This window comes from Phaethon lepturus, unplaced genomic scaffold (assembly GCF_000687285.1).
Source record: "Phaethon lepturus isolate BGI_N335 unplaced genomic scaffold, ASM68728v1 scaffold54966, whole genome shotgun sequence".
Lineage (NCBI taxonomy): Eukaryota > Metazoa > Chordata > Aves > Phaethontiformes > Phaethontidae > Phaethon > Phaethon lepturus.
The window spans coordinates 9,984-33,192 of NW_010546599.1; the positions used below are offsets into that span (position 1 = coordinate 9,984).

Genomic DNA, 23,209 nt, shown 5'->3' on the forward strand with positions numbered 1-23,209 from the left:
ATTCCCAACAAGTTCCATCTGAATTTGTACTGGATCAATAATTGACAGTGCGGTCTCTTGCTCATTTCCTAACCGGCATGAAAAAACCTAAAAATTACAAATTGTTTTAAAAACATTAGGAACCAAGAGAACAGGCCTGACAAAAACCTCGAAATCAAAGACTGACTATCACAAAACATGAACTATAGCCATAAACTAACTGTTCTCTACAGACAATTCCTTTGTAAACTTTAAGACAGCAGAGATTCCAAAATCTTTCCAGTTTATTCCAGTGCCCAGCTAGGCTGCAAGTTCAGGAAAAGAGATTCTCATCTGCAACCAAATATTCACTTTACTACTAAGCTTAACTCCACTACTCTTTCTATCACAGATATGGAAAATGCTTTGTTCTTTGGTCTACAGTAACCGTTTAGGATTTACCACATCTCTGCACAGCCTCTTCTTCTGACCAAGTTCTTTTAAACTTTCCCAATATATTACGTAACTCTCAATTCTGAGTGTTCTTATTGCTCTCTTACCAGTTATTCAGAGCTTATTCAGCTCTGTTTCCCCAAGGCTGGCCACAGCACTACAGCTGTGGTCCTACTCTGCTGAAAAGGATGCAAGTATCGCTTTGCATACTCAAAATTCCTACTCGCAAAAGATCCCTACCGGCATATTCCAATGGCATGATACTGCTTGTTCACCTCAAGTCAGTTATGATTACAGCTTGCTGACCTTCTGTCCACCCAGTCACTGCTCAGCTTTCAATTAATTTGACCGTTTATGGCTGGAAACTAGATTAGTAACTAGCAGTATTTTGAGATTATAGTCAAGTGTTTCAATTTAAGTCTTAATAGAAACAAGATAAAACCATTGTTAAAACTGCTGTAGAATTAGAGCATTTGATGAGGAACTAAAACTTCAAAAATCATCTCTGGACTACTCCTGTTGTATATATATGTAAAGTATCTTCACAAGTTCCTCTAATTTTACATGTTTTACAACAGCAAATTTATTTCTTCTTACCTCAATGCCAAACAAACTACCAGAGAAAGGACGATCTAACAACTTGGGCTTGTAAGTGAGAACAGTAGTCCCCTTCAAAATTATTGCATTGGTATCAAAACAAGACATGTCTTCAACGACCACAAATTCAGTTCCTTAACAACGAAAAGAAAAAGACAAATAAACAGGGCAATCGGAAATACCATTATGGTATTTTAAGCATTTGTGGCAGGTTTCTTGATTTTCTGTCTTTGACAGACCTGTTTTTCCACTAGTACATGGCTTTTAGTCAGAAAAGCTCATAAAAAACACTAGAGAAGAGTAGTTTTACCTGTCACATTAACCTTAACTTCCAGTTGTTTTTCTGCAGACACATGTAGCGACGAACGTTTTGTAACTACTCCACTTTTCACTGTTTTTGGAACTACAGTTGTTTCACTGCTATAAGTTCGCTGCCGGGAAGAAAGTTGATTTTCCTGTTTTTTGGTATCTCCAGGAGTGTATAAAAAGTCATGAACAAGTAACAACCAGTCAAATATTAGAAACACACGAAGATTGTTCAGAACAACTGTGAAACTGGAGGAATCCTTAGTAGACCTTTTAAGAGAGAAGCATACATACAAACTTTACATCTTGCATATATTTAAAGTGATGCAGAAAACTATCAGTATCTAGCAAGTAAGAACTATATGGAACTTTGTAGGGGTACACTTAGTTGACAGTGTCTGGCCTTTAAAATACATATGTATATATTTAAACAGATTGAAATTCATCAAGTTGCTGTACCCACAGAAACCCAACAGATCTTAACTGCATGAATCCTGAGCTGTAATGATACAAAAGATTAATTCAAAAACTATGTAATAAGAAAGCTCCTTTAATACATCTATATTATCAATATTAAATTGCCAGTCTCAAATTTTAAAACTGATCTTTTTATTATTATTTTACATCTGTTCGGTATCAAACCTAATGTACTCTCTGTGAAACTTAGACCTGGCTCCGTATCGCTCTAAAAGATTAGATGTACAATGTGTTTCCTCTCACACCCTGACAGCATTTTGCAGCACAGGAAGCTTCTCTGTCATTCAGAAAAAATGCTAGCCTTACTCAAAATGTGATGCTAAAAGTTCAATATCTGGCTAGGAGGGATAAAAGCGTTTGGCTTCATGATCTGGAATACCAATTATATTTGGTCATGCTAACTGGAAAATAGATTAATCTAAGTGCTTAAATACCATGAAACAATTTTATATCCAACGCATTCTGAACTATAAAATCTCTAAAGAACTGTAATTCCTTTGTGAGAAGCAGCCTGCCTGCACTGCTTCCAACAGTAAAAGCCTTCAACCCTCCCTGTCTCTCCAGGATATTTCCAAAAGGCATGAGCCAGTATAACACTATCATTGAGCTCTGCAAAAGCTTGCATCTAGTGCCAAGGATGCTCTCACCAGTAAAAACGTAACACATGCTTATGTGGCTAAAATTTAAAAGCACAACAGTTGGGAAGAAAATTCCTGAAACTATCACTGATAAACCAGATTAGGCCATACTGTGCAAACTAACCTCTGATCTAGGCAGATACTGCATCAACAGTTATATGAAAACTTTCTTTTTTTTTTTTTTTAAATCCCATGGCTTTTTAGTTTTATTCAAATCAAAATCTTGGTATCTTTCCAAATACAAACTTATTAAGTACTTAAAACTATCATGCATTATCCAAATCTTTACAACAAATTTCTCTCAATTGCCTGAAGTTTGTTTGGTTAGTTTTTATGAACAAATGTCTTCAAGATTTTCTATTGGACTAAAATAGTCCAGAGATTTTTTTCTGCAGTACTCCTGCAACTGCTTCAGAAGGTATCACGCTTATAAAAGAGTTAGAAAACTTAGTTTGGTCAGTGAGTCTGATCAGAAGTGAAAGCAACCTCTCTAGTCATCTCACCTCATCCTCTTTTTTGTTAGTTAGCATCCCTGAACAAAACACCATGCCAATACAGGTAAATATTGACATTATACTTTATATTCCTGTTTTCGATATTAAATTAGAACAAAACAGATATCCACTGTGATGTCTTTAAGCATTCCAAGGGATGTGCATAAGGAAAAACAGGGTAGGACAGAATACAGAAGAGAACGTAGAGATTGTTTTTTGAAAGAGGTGCCATTTCTGTAGTTATTTGATTCTCTCAGAAAGGCAAGTGTGACACCTACTGGAAAACAGCTTTTGCGCAACATATGTTAAAAATTCTATGATAATGGTTTTATGCAAACATACAAGTGATAGGCCAGACTTATTAAGCTTTAAGCACTACTGATTTTAATGGGCCAGAACTTCATAAGCTTCATTACATATTCAAATCTAAATTTTATTGCAACAAGGAGGGGGGGCGGGGAATCCAACCACCTTCAGTCAAGAACAGCAGACGTCAATCTATGAAGTACCACTGACCATCCCAAAAATTTCTTCGGATTTAAATACAATGTCAGCATGTTTATCTACATTAGTAACAGCTGTACTAAAAACAAGACAATCCTGATCAGTGTGTCATTATTAAAAACAAACCTGAAGTGTAATTCAATCTGGATTGCTCCTGGACTACTAGTATTTTTTGATGACTGAAAGATGCAATTGAACACGTTTGGTGTGCCTGCAGCAGACTTCTGTCCAGCATAACGCGTGTCAAATGCCATCATGGAATGAGAAACCAAATTAACAGACTTTGTTCCATTTGAAGAGCTTTCAAAAAGCAATTTGGATTTCTTAAAATCAAACCTAGGAGAATAAAAAGCAAAATAATACATTTAAGAGTCTTATAGCTCATTTATTTCTAGAAAAAGTCACTTGTTCTAGAAGCATGCATGGTATACTGCTGATATCTTTCATCGACTGTGTGCCATAATATCTTCCACTGATATAGAGCCTTCAGCATTAAAAAGATTACCTTTCAGCATTTTCTTAATTAGAATATCATTTGTCTTTGGCAAGTCAACTGATTACTGAACTGTGATTTCAAGGACAACTTGAAAGACACACATGGTACCTTTTGAACAGCGTCAATGCCCTTCATCCTTCAGATCAGCCGAAACTCTCAATTTAGACTCTAGTTAAGAAATTCTATTTCATTGCACTATTAAACCATAATTTCATGTACTATGTTCATTCCTGTCCTATAATCTCTCAGATGAGCATACTAATTTTAGATAAGGTATTCAGTAACAAAAGAAAATTCATACCTAGCTAAAGAGCTGTATCCATCTTTTCCTTTTGGATCCGTCAGTTCCAGACTTACATTAACCATGTCAATGAGGAATGACATAGAAGTATAAACTTCTCCACTCAAAACTGTCTGAAAGTGGAACACAGCAACATCATTTTAAGAGCATCTGTTTAACATTCATTCCTGAATTAAATTTTGTTACTTCAAACAAATGCAAACAGCTGTAGTGTCTTTCTCCTTCAAAGAGTTTCGTTAACCATTGCTGGGGAAAAGTTACATGTCTCAACAGTGTAGCCTTCAGCTTGAAAAATGTCTATTAATCCATCTTCACACTACTATTCTATAGCTTCTTTGTTCTCAAACAAAAGTTTTAGGTGAAAAGCCTGACATGAAGAGCATGCTTGTATTAGGAGCATCTTACCTATTCTTTCCTCTCTTAAAGAGAACCCTAGATCCTTCCTAGCAATCTTCCCCCCTGCTGTGCTCACATATTTGCTTCTTAAGCAAAGGTTACTGTTGTGCACCACAGACAATGCTTAGAAGCCCTACAAGATCAAGAGGAAACAGTTGTTCAACAACTGCCTTTCCCAGTAATAAGGATAAATATCGATTATTTCCAAGTGCTGACCACACTCTTCCTGAAAATTTGGTATTTGATAACAGCCAACAGGCAACACCTGAGAATCCGCTAAAAAAAAAAAGGGGGGGGGGGGGGAAGCTCCACTATAAAGCTTTTATTACTGAAATTCTTCTGTCAGATTTATAGGACAAAAAGAGGGCTTTTAACACAAAGTAATATACATTCCACAGTCTCATCAGTCTTAAGGAATGTCATAGACACCATTGGGAAAGGAATCATCATGCTGCACGTGATGACAAGATAATCAAGTCCCTCCAAAAAGCTCCATTCAAGGGGAAAAATCTTAAGCTTGTTAATGTACCAATAATATACTGCAACAGCAGATCAGCCTAAATACTTCAGAAAAAAAAGTACAGTTTTCACAGATTTGTTTTTCTCCCCCACTGATATATTTCAGCAGACCTAAAACAAACTAACAGCTATGAGCAATGATGGCTGTTTCTCACACTGTCTCTTCTAAAGATTACAATCTCAGAAACATGAAGCAACCATAACAGCAAGCCACACCTGAAAGGGCAATGGCATTGCCACAACAAACCTAAATTCACCGGAGTATCTACAAAAATGTTCATTCGCTGTTTGTCTACCTAATTGTATTTTTTTTTTTTTTAAATCTACCAGTCCACCTGATAAACTACAAGAAAATATCAAACATTTAGCCTATTCAGCAAAAAACCCAGACATTTCAAGACAGAATTTCAACTGCATATAAGTGCCTCTTACATGAATTCTTGGATCCTGCAAATCATAAGGCCGCATGAACTCTTCTATAGGCTCCCCAAGGTTGTTCTCCAGCAGTCCACGTATCAGTTTATACTTATTCAAATCCAGAGAGCAATGGACTGATGACAGATTGCCGTGTATTGATATGTCTGCCACTGTATGACTTAGCTCTCTGTAACACAGGAAAAAACCTCAGTATTTCAAAGTGCTGTAACACAGCAGGCAATACTTCTAAGAGACAATAAAAGTATTTTATTTTATTTAATAATAATTTATTACTGGTTTTAGGCTGACAGCATGAAGTGTCTAAACTCACTTGTCTAAGTTTCTCTCTACTTGTAACTTCAGTCTGAAAGGTTCTGTTAATAGGCTTCCTCCTGTCTGCCTCACGAAGTAGGATGGAAAACTCAAGTCTGTACCAGTATCTTCCACAGCCTTTGAATACTCTCTCTGGTATCTTTCTGCAGCAAATATGTCCATGTCCTGCAGATCAACCACAATGCAGTCTAAGAGGCAGATGTGATCCTCTGCAAATGCACAGGAAATAACATATTAAGAAAAAAAAAAAAAAGAACTGGTACAACACTAATGCAACTTACTTTAAAAACAAATTTAGTTTCTCCTCGAAGTTATTCAAAATTTTTTTTTAATTCACACTCATCTATACCTGTAACTACCAGATACCAAGCTCATTCACAGGTAAATGTAAACTCTCAGTTAAGATCCCAACTACAGTCCTTATACGTCTGCCATATACATCTCAAAACATGTCCAAATTGCAGGATTGTTCTTCCAGAAACTGAACTACAATTCACTAATCCTTTAAGCTGCAAAAATCAACCCTGAATCTAAGAAGTCACTTCTTTTAAAATCTACAATCTTTAGACACAGAGCCTCACTTTTTCATGTCACATAGGATAGAAGCAAAATTGCACTGCATTGGTTTACAAGGAAAAAGAGCAGCTATATGGAGTTCCTACTATTTATCACATACCTGGGCTGTCAGGGTTTGGTACAATAGGTAGCTTTGATTGTTGCCCTTGTTGCTTACTCAATGCACTCAGCATAGGCTCACTCTTCAGCCTAGAAATGTTTGTTCCTGATGCTTTTTTCATGAACAATCCTTCCATCGCTACTTTTGATTCATCGGCACTTGTTGTTTTCTTCATGCTATGTTTTGGGGTTCCCAAAGGAGATGAAAATTGAACTGAATCCTGCTAATGAAAGTAATTCTGTAATTAATAGATTTTAAATTTAAATTCTAAAGAACCAATATCCCTGAGGTTCAAGCTGCAACAAATTCCTGTCAAAAACTAAACATTTTATTTGAATGCCAGTATCTTTTACTGTAGGAAGATGGCCAAACTTTTTTCCTATAACCTTACCAGCAGATTAAAATATTTTCTTTTTAAAAAAAAGTTTGTTTCAGCAACATTTTCAAAAAAGTTGTGAAATCTTTTCAATGAGAAATTAATTCAAAACTAGTGGGTTTTGCACAAAACCAAAAAAAATCCCAGGTAAATGAAATTAATACAAAATAGAGGGGTAAGACTGTCAAGATACTAAGCATTTCTGTAGAATAAAGATTGTTTAATATATTTAAAGCTGCTTTTCAGAACATTTTCAGATGATGAAAACAAGATATGCCATTATTTCTGGAAGATCATGTCAGTAACTTAATATTTTATTAGAATGTGTGAACAAACACTTCTTCTATACATGAAGTTATCATTTCATCGCTTTAAATAACTCAGTCATCATACCAAAATGTGTCCCAAAATTTTTCTGCAGTAGCTAAATTTAACATAGAATAAATCTCTAGCCTTATTGTTAAAATCCCCACAGATTAAAAAAGGAAAGCACATTTATATTGTTGTATAATTTTTAGACATCTCCCCACCACCACATATCCATTGGAAATCTTACGAGCTTTTCCACTATCATGATGCCGTCTAGCATTAAAAACCTGCAAAAGGCATAGTTCACTAGTAAAACAGTCACATCAACTTTATGAATTTATTCTCCCAAAAACATATGTCTGGTGCAACAGATTCACATACTACTTTTATACTCTGAAGCCAATTTCAGAGTTCATTTACTCTGGCCTGACTTAAATTCATTAACCTCATGTTTCAATTTTGTTCAGCTTCACATGTCCAAGCAGAAAACAATCGATCCGCTGGCCCCTTACTCTGGGACTGCTCACTTTACCTGTGGCTGCAGTACTGTTACTACCATTTTGCACCTTCTTTTTGTATCCAGCTTCTGATGTCACTGCACAATCCTTACCCATAAACTTTCCTTCCTGGTTTTAGTAATCTTACTTGCTTTACGTGATTTTTAAATATTATTCATTGGAGAAATTCATTGCAGCCATGATCAAGGATTTTAAGATTAAAAATTTGAAGACATTAACATTTAACTTTATACTGTAAGAACAAAACTGGAAAGTACATGCAAAGAAAAATCATCACATCATCTATACATCTCAGAATTTATGTAATAAATCCAAATTAATAGCTCCTCAAACATGCATAAAGAGCACACCACAGCAAATTTAAATCCAATTCTTACAGAATTCAGCAGTCTTTAGAATAGAAACCTAATTTTTCATGTATAAAGGAATTTTTAAATTGCTAAATTCCACAAGAAAATTTCTGGTGTTTTTTTAATGCACCTGAACACTACTATAAAGATGTGAAATACCTCAAATAAAACTGGATCCTTGTATGCACTGCCTTGTAAAATCAGATCCTCAAAAATAAACATAGCACAGAGAAAAAATGAAAACAAAGCTAAACAAAACAAAAACCCCAAAGCCCCACCTGATCCCATTTCAACCCCCCAAATTTCTACAGTGCTACATAACACAGTATTTTTAAGTTAAACTAAAATTACTACGCGTACATCCTTTCTTTTACCTTCTAACATTAATTTAGGAATCTACCACTTACAAACCTTTAAATACATCAGCACACTAGAGCACAGAAGACAACTCAATATTACAGTCCAATATTTCCTTACAGTAAAGACATTGGTAGGTATAAATCAGATAGAGGTAACAGACACACCACAACACTGCTGCAGCAATTTAGTCCACCTAATTTCTGCCCCCCTTTAAAATGAGATTAGGGGGTTCCCAGAACAACTACCCATTTGTTGCATGGGTTAGATATAGAAAGCCAACCAAGATGGATCTTTCTTACCCCAAATTTTGTAGCTGCATCTCTCAACAGCAACACCAACTATTCCCTGTCCTGCGCCTAGCCTTAGGATCCAGCATGCACAGGAAACCTTTCATTAGGTTTCACCTAATCAAAGCAACTACACACACTCAGTTTCATTAAGAGCAGGAAAAAAAAATTAAAACCAATTCTGCTCTCCAGTGTGTTCCAGCAAGTCTCAGCCAACACAGATCTCTATTTTCTGCTACTCACACTGCTGAAATTTTGTTTGGCAAAGAGTTGAAGAAGCTCCTAAATGGGGTTAGCCGAAAGCCCATTACGCTCCCACATTCAGGTGTGCACCCAGCTGGGTCCTGCTTCCTAACAAGGCCATTTCTAGCAAGTTCCACAGAACCGCCTCCCCTGAGCCCTGAAGGTCTCCGAAAGCAAGCCCAGGTGCAGGCACAGGCGGGAGCAGCTGGGTACTCTCAGCGACAGGCCAGACCTGAAGATTACCCAGCACACTGGCATGGACTGTCTCACTACTGGTAGTACCAAAGTGTATACATAAGTAAAATATACAAATAATATACATAGTAAAATACACAAAAGTAAAATTATAAGAATCATTTACCATTTTGATATAGAAATAAAATACACAAGAACTACAAAAACCAAAAGCTGCTGACCTAAGAAGTAATGTTCTTACCTTGTTCTTTAATGAAAAAGTACCCGGTGTACCAGCAAACAGAAATCTGTTTTTGACTTTCAGTTTTCCAAGATTAGCTACAATAAGACTGTTAGACTTCGAGCTTTCAGGTATAAGTAGAACAGGTGCACCAGCTTCAATATCAAGAAGAACTCGTGAAGCCCGCTGTGCTTTATCTCTTACCTGGGAAGAGCAAAAATTCATTTAAAAAATGTTAAATAATATAGGAAGTGGGTGATTATTTCACACTGATTAGTACTGAATTCAGGAACACTACTCCTTGATTTACAACATTAAGATGTGATAAAATTTATACCAAAACACCCCCCAAAACCTCAAACTGTTGTTTTAGGCAAAGAATAAAGGCTAGTTAAAAAAGGACTACAATGCAAACCGCACACACCTGTGCAACAGGTGCAGCAATCAGGAGTGAGGCATATTGTCATCACTGAACTAAAAGAGGCATAACAGACACTACTCAGCTCACTAAAAGATGACTTGAGAAAAACTATTTACAAAAGGAAAAAAAAAATCATTTAGAACAGGTATTTCAAAATCAGCCTCAAAATTCCTAACTGATGCACAAGGAAGCATTTTAGTATATGCAAGTATTAACTGTCTTTCTTCCAATTTTAAGAAGTGACTTTTAAAACAAGACTAATAACTGTATTAATCATTCCCACGTTAGGTTTTGTACAAAGTAGGCTATGACTGTCATGATTATTTATATACTCTATTGTGCAGAAGTTCAGCACCTGATTTTCCAGTTTACCAGGACCGCCATACTTAATCAAAGACATATCCCTGAGTACAACAGAAGGACTTCTCACTTGGTTCTCCTTATTCAGGTATTATAACTACCTGGTGAACAGTGAAGAAAAAGGCAAGATAAAATCTTGAGCCCTGTTTGTCCAGCATCACGAAGACAGGAAACCACCTGTATCCGTGCATACGGCGGGATCCAGGTGCCAAAGTTTTAAGTAATTTGGTATTCTACACTTTCAAATAGCAGCAGAATGGTCCTAAATAAGGTCTTTTAACTACAAGGTGAGTATAAGCAATCTCCACTAACATCAGAACTCCAAAACCTCGCATCATTTCAACTCACCGAGTTGATGCATTAACATAAATTTTATACTGCACTTCCAAAAGTAGGATAGGAAAGAACAGAAAAATCCCCAGACATACTGTTTGTCCTTCAATTGCTGCTCTTTGCCGCCCCAAGACATCCTGAAGCTGAGTAAAATGTTGGATGAAAGACACCACCTCTGCCTGGAAACGCTGGGTATGCACGTACTGAACAGATGCCATTCGCAGAGTGACACGAATATCACACTCCCTCTGTAGCAGTGGATCTGGCCTCCCATACCTATGATAAAGGTGGAAAGGAAAATTTAGCGCTCTCAGCTAGATTTTACAAATAGTGCAATTTTTTTGCATTCAAAGTAATAATATAGAGGATTTAACTGATGTTCACAGTAGATAATTAAAACTGTTTCACTTCTAGATATGAAAAACTGGTTTTATACTAATTATTTCTAGATTACATATACTTAGGTGCTACTGAGTTTGCTTGATTAAGCAAACAGGAAAATTCTATATTTGGAGTGTACCTCTGATCCCTCCATCTAACAGATACACCTTTGGTGATTTTATACATCTGAACAGTGGCTTATAAGGTGAGTGCTTTACTGCATGATAATATGTAGATTCAACTCCAAATCAGTGTGCTGTTACATTTCAAATTAATTCCATAACATTACTTGGATAATTTCTAATCTGATTAATTCTAGTGAGTGGAGGAGGGGGTGGAAAACCATGAAACATCACAGGACAAGAATTATTGCTTTATATAAAGTAGAACAACTCCAAAAATACACTATGACAAAAGCAAACCCTTAATTCCAAAATTAGATTTTTCCATTGCTTCTTAACTATTTCGTAAGTTGAAAACCTCTTCCAACTTTTAAAAAACAACTACTATTTTATCTAGGAACAATCTGTCACCTAAATACTTCTAAGAACATCTTCAGAGGGAAATAAAAGACAGTTTTTCGTGATAAGCCATGTACATTGCAGGACAAAGAAAAGTTAAAAATCCTAAGTTTGTTACGGAAAATGTTCAAAGTCTCATTGAAGTCACAAGCATCCAAATCAGAATCATGTAGACCTGACAGTTGTGGGTTTGGTTTTTTGGGGGTTGTTTGGGTTTTGGTTTGTTTTTCTGTGGGGTGGGGAGTTAATGGTGTTAATACTGAGTAACAAGTAGTTTAAATTCATACTTGTAGACTTGGAAAATGAGTGCCTCTTCACCGCTTGTAGTGAAACGTTCTCTGTAAAATTCTCCATGAGCTGTAAGATCACTTAAGGACAGACTTCCAATACTTCCTTGCAGGGCTAAATCTCCCTCTGCAAAACAAAAAGATAGGCAATTAGGATCCTCAAACACAGATAAGTTGCTAAAACACAAAGGTTTCTATTAGGGGGATAAACTTGTTACAAGTAATTAAATAAATCCCATTCAATTCAACATTAAACCTCATGTTGAAAGAAAATCACGTCTTTCTGCTAGAAGGATTATACTAACCCAAACATAACTATGCTTTACACACATAACGTGATCACACCACTTTGATTTGTAAAAACTTACATAGAACTCTCTTCTTCTCTAAAATAGTAATATACACTATTGCTCTGCTCTGTCAAAATAAAGTATTAAAACCCTAGCCAAGCTCAGCAAAAATGATCCTGGGTTTGACAACTGGGAGGGCTGTGAGGATTTAAAATCAAGCCTGAAAAATCAGCGGAAGAAGCAGTGGGAAGAGAATGTGCATCCTCCCCAGGAAACAAAGACACACAAAAACCAATGAGAACCAAAATAAAAGCATTTCAAATCACAACTCCAGTGCATACCTCCTTTTATTTCAATCTACATACAACCTTAGCCATCCAATCTACTCACCAATCATTTCCAAGTGAGCCGCAAGTTTTGACACACTGGCTTTAGCAAGCTCACTAGTTGTCTTATTCAGTACTAACGATAAAGAATGGACCTGGTCAAACAAAAAGGAAAAGGGTGGTATTAAATAATGTGACTTCATAGTTGGAACATCTTGCTATTTTTTTTTTTCAAGACAATTGCATTGTAACACATAAATGGCAAACAAGAATTATCTGATCGGGAGACACTGGAAGAAAGCAACCTTTTTACTTCTTTGTTTGCACACTAACAGGTCTCCCAAGCAACTCAGAATCATCAGGTCATCAACAAATCATAGCACTGTTATCTCCATCCTTTTCTCTTTCAACATTTGCCATTTTTAAGTTAGACTGCAGGACCTCTGGGCAAAGACTATATATGTATATACATTTTTTTTTAAAAATACATGTTTATACATACATATGTATAGAGATTTATATGTATTTATAAAAGCATGTAACTTTTTAAAAAAATAAGCTCCATAGTACCTAGAACACTACAGTAACCATTTCAGTATGTCAGAGCTTTAATATTGAAGCAACCTTATAATTTAAGAGATCACAAACATTTAGTTTGTGCCCTCTGTTGTCTCAGGGAAATAACAGTCACTGCCCACAAGACTTGCACTTTCCTTAGCCTCTCAGGCATACAGCAGACTGGATGGGACTAGGAGGGTCTCTGTCAAACTCTACCCATGACAGCTCCACTGGATGAACATGGAGCATGCCACTTCAGCTTCCCTTCAAGTGGCATACCCCCATCTAAGGAAGGTCACAGAGCAAGGGAGCCAATCATTTTGCATATGCTTTGCTTTTCTATAGCTTCTGTACTTTTTTTTAACTACATCTACGCAAGCTTTAAATCAGTACCGTTTCTGAATTTATGTACATTCTCCACTAGAATATAAAACATTTGATTTAAATGTCACCTTAAGTTTCTATAAACCAGATGTTTTAAGACAGACAATCCAATTACTATTTTGCATCTCAAGTATACCTTCAGATCCAGCTTAGTGTTTACAGGCTCTTGGGCTTGAGAAGCTGACAAGGTATTTATTTCTGATTTGATTGTCTGCTGAGTATCTTCAGGTTGCAGCTTCATAGCATGGTTATCAGCAGTGGATCCAATCCCAAAGAAATCCAGTATCACTACCCAAGTTTGCAAAGTTATTAAGACATCTAGACAATTAAAATCAACATCTACACTACGGTTAATTTTGTTATAGTGAGAAGAAAATTCAGGATGTTTCCTATCCACTAGAAATATATTGATATGAACTAATGAATCATCAAAGTTACTTTTTCCACAGGGCAACTTGGATCTGTCTGCTGTTGGAGAAGGAGGTGGAGTCAGAGGATACTCAGAATCAGCATCTTCTTTTTGCTTCTTACGGGAGGCACAAACTGGTCTTTGGTATAGCTGAAAGACATTAGGTGCTTCTTCCATATGGGAAGGTAGGGAACGTGGCATATCTGGATATTCTACGTTGGACACCGAGGGGCAAGACTGTGAAAGATATTCCTTGTGTGCTAAACTGGATGGCTTGGGTGCTCCACGGGACACCATAAGATTCTTATACAGAGAGTCTGGGTTTTTTTCCAGAAGATCTTCCATTAGCAGAGAACGCAAGGCAATCTGAATAGACAAAGTCTGAGGATGATCTTTAGCAAACTCAACATCAAAATCCTGAAACTTAAGGCTGACAAGGCCTTGTGCACCAAGTGTAAGATCACCACTTAACTGAACCTGGAGCTCTGAGATATGAAAGTTTGCTTGAATCTGAGTAAAAGATTTTGTTTCCCTGATAGCTAATGACTTGTTTGGAATAGAATTAAAACTAGAATGGCTGAACAAGCCATTTTCCTTCCGTTCACTTGAGAATTCTGTGCCTGTACTATGAAGTGATGCTGAAGGAGAACTATGACAAGTTGAAGATACGGAAGTGGTTGGAAATTTGTTCAAGTCTTCACTGTAAATTAAATTATCCAGAGTCTGCAGGACTTGTTCATACACATGTTTTGCTAACACCACCTACAATGTAGAAAAAAGAAACAATCACATTAGAGCTCTCTATATTAAGATCAGTACATATATTTTAAAACTCACATGTGGAAAGATTGTGAGATTTCAAACCAGACAAATTTTAAGTTTGTCCACAAGTAAAAAATAACCCACAACAAGGTACAATGCAAAGCTGAAGTAAAACAATTCTTCTGTATTAGCTCTCTACAATGACACAATCTGGAAACATACATCCTAGAATAGGATACCTTGTATTCCTAGGAAAAAGCATCCACACAGCTTCAGTTAAAAATAATTCACCATACAATCTAGCCTTAATTTAACATGCTGAGATTATACAGTAATATAAGGAAAAAACAGTCTACTTAGCCGTCACTGCTTGTCTCTCTAGCTTTAGAAGTTTCCGTTTCCTCTACTTAACATCTCTGCTCCTGAGAGATTTTTTCAAGATAACTCAAGACTTTTTCTTAGTTTGTAATATAACTGCAAATAAGCGTATTTGGACAGTAACACATTTATTTTTCCTTCTCTTACAGGTGTTCAGGGTAAATAAAAGTTACACTAATTCATAAAGATGTCTAAAATGCCCCAAAACAAGATTAAATTTTGGTCATTGTTCTTATGAGTTAAGACTGTCTCTTCTAACCACATGTATAAGGATGTGATTTCTAAACTATCAACATGTTAAACTGGGAAGGTATTTGCCTGAAATATACTTACCTTGTCTGGAGGGAAGTACTTTTATATTGATAGTGGAAATACTGCATTACTGTACCTGAAGAGGGTTCACAAATTTCCCTTCAATCTTCATAATGGTTGATATCCCAAAGTCTTCATTACTCAGAGGAAAAGTTAAATCCAAATCTCTCTCTAGTGGTATCTTTTCCAATTTAAACTGGATGGTGGTGTTATTTAGAATGTGGAAAGCTGTTAAGAGAAAGTGAAATGAATGCAACATTGTAAGAAGTGAACTGATTATCCTATAAAGATTGTACAGCAGAGATAATACAGTAGCTATTTAGCTTGCTCAGAATCTCTCAGCACTGCTAAAATAAGTATATATGGCTATGTTCTGTTAAATTTCTGCATGAAAGATACTACCCAGTTTTTGATTAGGAGACTAAAAATGTATGAATAAAAGAACTTCTCCATTGTAATTAAAATTGAGCAATATGTTTCAGGAGGATGGGCGAGACAGAATATACAATCAGACCTATGGCCAATACACATTTTTAGTACCATCTACTACTCATATTAAAATAACTAAGAGTCTTCTAATTAACATACCATGGCCTTTATGTAATGATTCAAAGAAGTCATGACGAGTAAAATGGGATTCTTCCTGGCTACTAGTACTGGCAGGACCTGAAGAAGAATGCAGCCCATGAGATACTTCACTCGCAGGCTCCTTCTTGCTCGTAAATTGACTGCTATTTAAAGAATACATTTTAATATCTTTAATTTCAACTTGCAATCTATCACTTCTGGATTCATCTTCTCCTGGTACAAAATTCTGAATGGATATTTGTCCTAGATGACCAACAAGCAGTTCAGGGCTACCAGGCTTTCGAGGTATTGAGACAATCGGTGATTCAATGTTTACATTTAATATAAGCTTAATAGTATCAGTTTTGAGAGGTTGTGATCCAAATGGATAGCCTTCATTATCGTCTAAGTTGACAACATCTTTTGATCGCGGTGTTGTATCAAACAAAGAAACCATTTCACTGTATTCAGCTGTTTTAGTTGCCAAGACTGTGGTAACTTTGGAAGCTGCGCTTTTCAGCATGCTGCGGAAATTCTCTTCCAATTCATCCATTGACAAAGTTAGTTCTTTCAAAAATTTAGCTGAATGGTTGTAGTGTAAGGAGGCCATTTTGAGGTTGAGAGAACATTCCTCTTTTGACTTTTCTGTCAATGTGAAACTTAAGGCATCTGGAAGGCTATTTCCATCATCAAGCCTAAAGAATAAAGATCCAAAGTAATCTACATCACCAATGAGATTTTCATACCTTACCGTATTCCCTATGCTGACAACATACTGATTCTTAACGCTATCTTGTGTTAGGTCCATAAGGTGAAGGCATCCAAGAGAGCCATTTACATCAAATTTACTACACATGGACACATTGACTTTGGTGCCACCAATACTGGCTGTTGCAATTTTTCTGCCATATTTTTCTCCATTTGTCATGCAAACTGTCCTGAGGAGGAGTATATTTAACCAGTGAATATCAACTGCTACCTCTGTATTCTGCACATAAGTAGATTGAAAGGTTTCCTGTTCTCTCCAATCTCTTTCCAAGTCAGTTATTAAAGGCTGAGGACTAGAATCTTCTTTCTCCTTCGGGAAAGATTTCTGGAGAAACCCAATCAGTTCAACAATAGTCTCAGGATTAAGGATGATATCCAGGTTGTTTACCTGTAGAGAGATCACCTGAAGACTGCTATCCAAATTCATCGATGGGCATTCTGCACTCACAAACTGATACTCTAACTTTATCAGGGACTCTTGATCTTTTCCATTGTTACCAGAAGTTTTTGAGGCTGCAGTGCATCTCTCTGCCAAACTAGCTACATCAATGGGACGTGCATCATACAGTCCATAAACTGGTGACTGAGCCCTGCTGTCTCGAAGACTTCCTGTTGGCACATCAAAACTCAGGTTCTTATGAGAAGCCATCAAAAGATCAAAATCTGTTCCATATGTTTGCATAGTATCAACCAGTAACAGGCCGTGAACAGTCAAGGACACTTCTGCATCATATGGCCTTTTCACAAAATGAGCATTGGTGCCAAAAACCTTGAGTACAGAGATGTATCGTCCATTACTTTCAACACCCAACTGCATACAGTTTACTTTGAATTCAGCTAAAAGCAGCTGAGATTCAACAAGAACTTCCCTGGTATGTTGCTCCAGCATTACAACACTCTGTGTTAGATTCATTACAGAATCATGCAAACTGCCAAGCTGATCCACCTCTGCAAAAATCTTGTCCTTCCCTAAATGTAGGGCATCAGAAGACTTAGTTTCAGATGTACTCAGCTGTGTACAACAGTTCTTCAGAGCCAGTATTTTGTCTTCATTGATATGAATTTTCAAGTCTGGCAGAGTGCCAGACAAGACAGCTCCTGGGTATTTTGGGTCAGACGTGTATATCAACCTGCGTTCTAACTGCAGGTGAACATTGAATTTTTCTACCACATGAGTTGGACCCACATCAGAATCTTGAACGTGTTTCCAGTTGTCTTTCACTCGGCCCACCATGATCTGAAGGTCCATAAATGAAAGTGTGTATCTCTCATACATTTTTTTACTCATTAAGTGTGCCTGTAGCTGCTCTTCACTTATTTCTACTCCAGTAAATTCAGACATTTTGATGCCACTATCAGTGTTAGATTCTGGTGGTGGAGTATTGGGAGGAGTTGCAAGAGGTGTTTTATATTCCTCATCACTCAATTCATTGACTTCTGAAGAAACAGTATCTGCACTCCTTTTAGATTCTTCTGTGGATTAAAAAAATAATAGTAAACAAACAAACAAACAGAAGTATTCTCCCTCATCCTTGGATATTTCCCATCATTATCTGATCATCCTGTCTGATGTTGTATTTTTTTTAAACACAAAGCATGTCCAGTACTGTCCTTCCCCCTTCTACTGTCACTTTTTTTTTCCTCAACAGGAAATCTACCACACTTCTTTTACATGCATGCAGATGTCAGTCACAATGTATTCTAGAATCTATTAAAAGACACTATTGTCTCATTTTTAAGCCACTTACAAAATTTACTTTTAATCAAGTCGTTAAAAAATTTTTAAAAATCCATCACTCTGCCTATGCAATTCTTTTGATCACAAACCTCTCAAAACCAACTGAAAGCTAAGAGCTACTTAACTACAATATATTTATGAGGAGAAGTTTCTGTCCAATTAAATTCATTGCCTAATATTAACTTTCATTTTATTATCATTAAGAAAAGGGCTTTTTCTACACTACAAAGCAGGAACACGCCCCAAAACTTCCCTGTACTTTTCTACCTTTTTTTTTTAAGCTCAAGCTACTCTAAACAGCCCAATGCCTCAGTTTCACAGGGAAACACAAATCAATCCTGCACAAACAATTTGCGATCTTTTTCTAGCTTGCCCGAAGACAGAATTGACTAAAAAGGAAGCTACTAAAACCTTGCAGAGATTAGTTGATGCTAGAACAGATTAAATGATTCAGACATCCAGAGTAAAACCATTCCGCTGTAGATAATTTTTGGCTTGACAGCTCAACTTTCTACTGCACCACAAAACAGCTCATCCTACAGCTGTACTTTTTAAAAGGAAATCACATACCACATAGGTATCTCTCCAAATTTTTTTAACATATCTTCACATACCATACAGCCCAGCTGGATTTTAAGTAGATCTAATTTTGTTTACCAGTGTATCATTCCCAATTAAATTTATTGATAATAGCAGAATTATTATGTGCAACTCTATGTGCGCATATATATATATATACACACATGGGAAATAACTTTAAGACATCTCTATTTCTATGCAGACAGAAGAGCTTCTGGGAGAAGATGGAAAGAAAAGGAAAGCTGCAATAATTCTCAGTGATACCTTGAGAATTGGTAAGTAATATTCTTCCCAGGTCTACAACAACTAGCACTGGATCCACAAATTTGAAATCATCAGGAAAGATCACCTGAGGGGCAGAAATATCAAGGCACACGGTCCAGCTTTTGCTGTTTTCCTGAAAGTTAAGAAGAAAGAAATAATAGCCCACAAGAAATAGCTTCCCCTCACAAAGAAAAAAAGCCATGTCAAACAAACCAATTTAGTTAGCCACTTTTTCACCTGAAGAGCTAACTTTCACAAATCTCCGCCATACTAGTTTCGTGGCTTGTTAAACCACAGACTCCTATTACAGTCAACGAAGAGACACTTTCAGTAGGTGAAATTTTCCATGCTAAGACAGATGCAATGAATCCCTCTCCAGAGGGACTTCCCATCTGTAAGCTGAGGAGTGTGAACCTACCTGCATAGCTAAGAGAAAGATCTACCTTTTACATGACGCTGGGTCAGATAAATCCTTCTTGAGGCTATCCATAAATACAACCTACACTAGACTGTGTTTTATCAAACATAAAACTATTGCTTCTTCAGAACAAAGATTTTTTGCTTTCACTGGAAACAATGTAAAACAGCTACCTTGCATCAGTATAGCTAACTCCAAAGCCAGGGATTAGTGATATTGATACATATACTAATACTACTTGAAAATAAAGGTGGACTGATTTATTAATTTAGCAAATTATCTTCAAATAAGTTACACACAAATTTAATAAGTTTGACGTAACAGAGCTCCAATGCACACTGGAGCCAGTAAATTGGCTTGAAGTAATCTCAGTAACAGGATCAAGAACAGAAAAGTACTATTCTGCCACTAATCACAACAGGTCTGCACCACAAAAATGGATTGTTTGACAGCAAAAGGAATACGACAATATCACATGTAACACTCCCCACTTCCTTAAGAAGAGCATGACACAAACAACAACAAAACCCCCTTCTTTAGAGCTTCAAGTCCTAGAACACACAGCAAAAAAGCCTACACAATCACTTTGGGGGCAAAAACTTACAATGAAGTCTCCTACTAGTAAACGATCAATAGTTTGCCTGATTTCAGCTTTTGTCTGCATTTTCAGCTTGTTGTACTGTCTTCTGGCAGCTTTGGCCACTCTTGCCTCTAACTCTGATTGATATCCAAAACCTGCACAAGAGATACAAAACTGACTAGGTATAATTTTGTTCATCTGTTATTGAACGGGGAGGGGGGAAGGGGGGCAGACAGAGAAAGAAAAAAAAAGATATATATTAAATTGTAGCAGTAAAATATAGGACAGAAAAACATAGCAGTTGAAAGTCATTGGCTGTACCTACCCACCAGCCTGTTTCACAGAAAAAAAAAGCAGTGTCTAAAAGCACAAAACAAACAATCCCACTAAAAAACCACTTCCCAAACCTTTTTCTGTGTCTTTATTTGACAGACCTTCAACCTAGGTTACTACATTTCAGGGAGACAGAAAGAGTGATAAGCATGGCAACAGAGGAAATTCTGACTAAATGTTGAGAAGCTTGTGGATCATGTAGGCAGTCTTGTTTTGTTTGGTTGGTTTGGTTGTTTTAAACTTTACCTCTAATATTTATGGAATATTCTCAACTTGTGAGAAAACCTAAGTATCATTCACACCTTTAAGTTAGGTAACTTAAATCTTCCAGTATTTACCAAAATCAAAAGAAAAAGTACTGGTACTTTAAAAACATTTTAATGTTCTTTATTCTACCCTCTCATCTCAGAAACTGAACTGTATCAACTAGAACTGCAAAGGCAGTCACGTTATAATGTTAGCGGCTTAGGTACCAGACTCCTAAATCTTGCTGACCTTAGAAGCTTAGGGAAGCAGTATGTTCAACATCTAAAAAACAAGGTACCTCAAGCAGCTGCAACAAAGGTCAGACTTAATGTAACCAACAGAAGAGATACAACAGGAATTAGAACACAATTTCCCCTGTACTGTTACTATAGAAAATATTCTGCTTTCAACTGTTCTCTCGGAAAACTGTTGTTCTCCATCCATTTCCAGGAGAGATTACAGAAAAAGGCCTCCTTATTTATATATTTTAATTTAGGCAGCATGAACATCCCCCATGTGGTATAGCTGCAACTTGAGATTTTAAAGTAGAAGTTTCAGGAGTCTGCCCAAGCACAATCCCTGATTCAATTAAACAAAAAAAGAAAAATAAATCATCCAGAGAAGACTCAGGGTATTGTTCAACTGGAATTTAAAGTGGAGATTCTCTGATTAGCGCTTTGTATCTCTAAGAATGAAAATAAATAAGTATCAAAGATAAGAAAAGATACAATACCACCAAAAAAACCCCAACCCCACAAAAAAAAAACATATTAAAGGTTAACCTGAGGTATGAACCCTTCCCTTGTAGAAGAAGTCAGCCACTTTCTTAATGGCTTGTGGATTGTAAATAATATTTAGTGGTCTGGTACTGACTTCCAGGCGCCTCTCAAAATTGCTGTGGATTGGATTTCTTTCATAAAGCATCTCAAACACTGGCGCATCAGGATCTGCAACTGAATAAAAAATGAAGTTACAATATGCAGTTGTAAAAAAATCCAAAACAAACAAATGAACAAAAGCAAAAAACAAACCCCAAAGAATTTAAGAACTGATTTTTTAATTGGTACTACTAGGAAAGTAGTACCCATCTTAAAAATTCTTCAGTAACAGAAAAGCAAGTAATATAGTCAATTTCTACAACCAACAAAATTCAACATGTTTGTATATCCAAAAACATTTTCAGAAGTGGTGTCCTAATGTTGAGCTCCTATGAATATTTTTCTTTTTTTAAACCAAGACAAACAGCAAGTGCAACTCCCAGTCTTGAAATACATTTTTTCTTACTCACTTTCATTAGAAAGTCAATCTGCATGCACCCTTATGTCTGAACAAAGCTTCTGTGATTTTATCCTTACTATTTGCAAAAAGCATTTGCATGAATTCAAACTCTAGGCACTTGGTTTTGGAATTTCAGGTTGTAGGAATTCTCATATGCTTATTATCATCAAACATAAAATGAAATCTTTACCAGTGCTCTGATTAGTCATTTCTGAGGACAAACTCTGGAGTCCAAAGGAAGACATGCAGCCAACCTCTTTTTGCTGGTAAGAATTTAAAAGAAAAAGATTGTTTAGTTAAAATCAACCAACGCACTTGATATAAGCATAAAAGTCTTTTATATATTACGCCTTAGGGGCACTTCATAAGTAAATTATATGTATAGTCTGAGATTCTTTCTGCATTTTTTTACTTGATGTAGTCAAACAAGAGAAGGAAGTATGACTAAGAAGATAACCCTAGCTACTCGTGTAGCAGACAGACTGAAGTCTGAAGTGCAAATATCAGTCAGTTCTCTACAAATTACAAAGTACAAAACAGGTGAGGAAATTTTCATGGAATTAGATTAAATTTTTGTTTGCTCGGAAGAGATATTAAAAATCTTTTCAGCAATTCATTATGAAGAAGAAAAAAAAAATCTCCATTTCTGCTTTTATTCTAACAGTATACAGGTGAAATAAAACCTTACTTGGACCAAAGAGCTTTATGAAAAAGAACAATCACTGATTAAGCAGCAGTGCTAATTGTTCCAGAAATTATGTCCTTCCCAACACATACAACTGTAAAATAAAGTTGCAAGCATACAGAGCAAAAAATGAAGAGTGCTACGAATGATCCTTGGAAAGGGAGGGGAAAAGTTCAACAAGTGGGAATTTTTCTTCAAGACTTTTGTGTTCTTTTGCTGGGATAAGACACAAACCAAGAAAAACATGCACTGAGTTTTGGAATATAACTATTTTCATACACATTTATGCATTCTACCTAGTAACTTCGAGAGGTTTTTTTCACCTACAGGATTTGGGAAAACAAGAACAGGAAATATGGTCCCTTCTGTTGCCAAATCTCTCAAAAAAAGACCACCAAGCTGAACTTTGAGAAGGGAAGAATTTCTGCGAGGAAGGGATTCTGCTAAGATCTTTACACCTGGAATATAAAGACATAAAATGCTTTTACCTCTTTTAGTACACAGCACAGCTTTTATTTAAATTTTACAGATACCAAATATCATCCAATAAACAACTCTTTTGGAAGCGCTTACATGTATTTATTTCTACTAAAAAAATTAAACACGGA

General features: G+C 36.3%; 1 protein-coding gene across 1 annotated transcript in view; it reads right to left on the reverse strand.

The window, feature by feature from the left end:
- Window positions 1–23,209, reverse strand: part of LOC104622520 (vacuolar protein sorting-associated protein 13D-like) — a gene marked incomplete at its 3' end in the record, with an annotated part of 41,933 nt that overhangs the window by 9,356 nt on the left and 9,368 nt on the right. The window contains 20 exon segments of the mRNA XM_010289337.1: window positions 1–87; window positions 1,009–1,142; window positions 1,319–1,584; window positions 3,554–3,763; window positions 4,225–4,337; window positions 5,572–5,743; window positions 5,888–6,098; window positions 6,566–6,785; window positions 9,445–9,627; window positions 10,633–10,813; window positions 11,727–11,853; window positions 12,407–12,497; window positions 13,421–14,455; window positions 15,222–15,373; window positions 15,734–17,953; window positions 19,062–19,194; window positions 20,084–20,214; window positions 21,421–21,591; window positions 22,107–22,179; window positions 22,929–23,059. The exon segment at window positions 1–87 is cut by the window's left edge and continues 15 nt beyond it. Coding sequence (XP_010287639.1) covers window positions 1–87; window positions 1,009–1,142; window positions 1,319–1,584; window positions 3,554–3,763; window positions 4,225–4,337; window positions 5,572–5,743; window positions 5,888–6,098; window positions 6,566–6,785; window positions 9,445–9,627; window positions 10,633–10,813; window positions 11,727–11,853; window positions 12,407–12,497; window positions 13,421–14,455; window positions 15,222–15,373; window positions 15,734–17,953; window positions 19,062–19,194; window positions 20,084–20,214; window positions 21,421–21,591; window positions 22,107–22,179; window positions 22,929–23,059 — 6,041 coding nt within the window.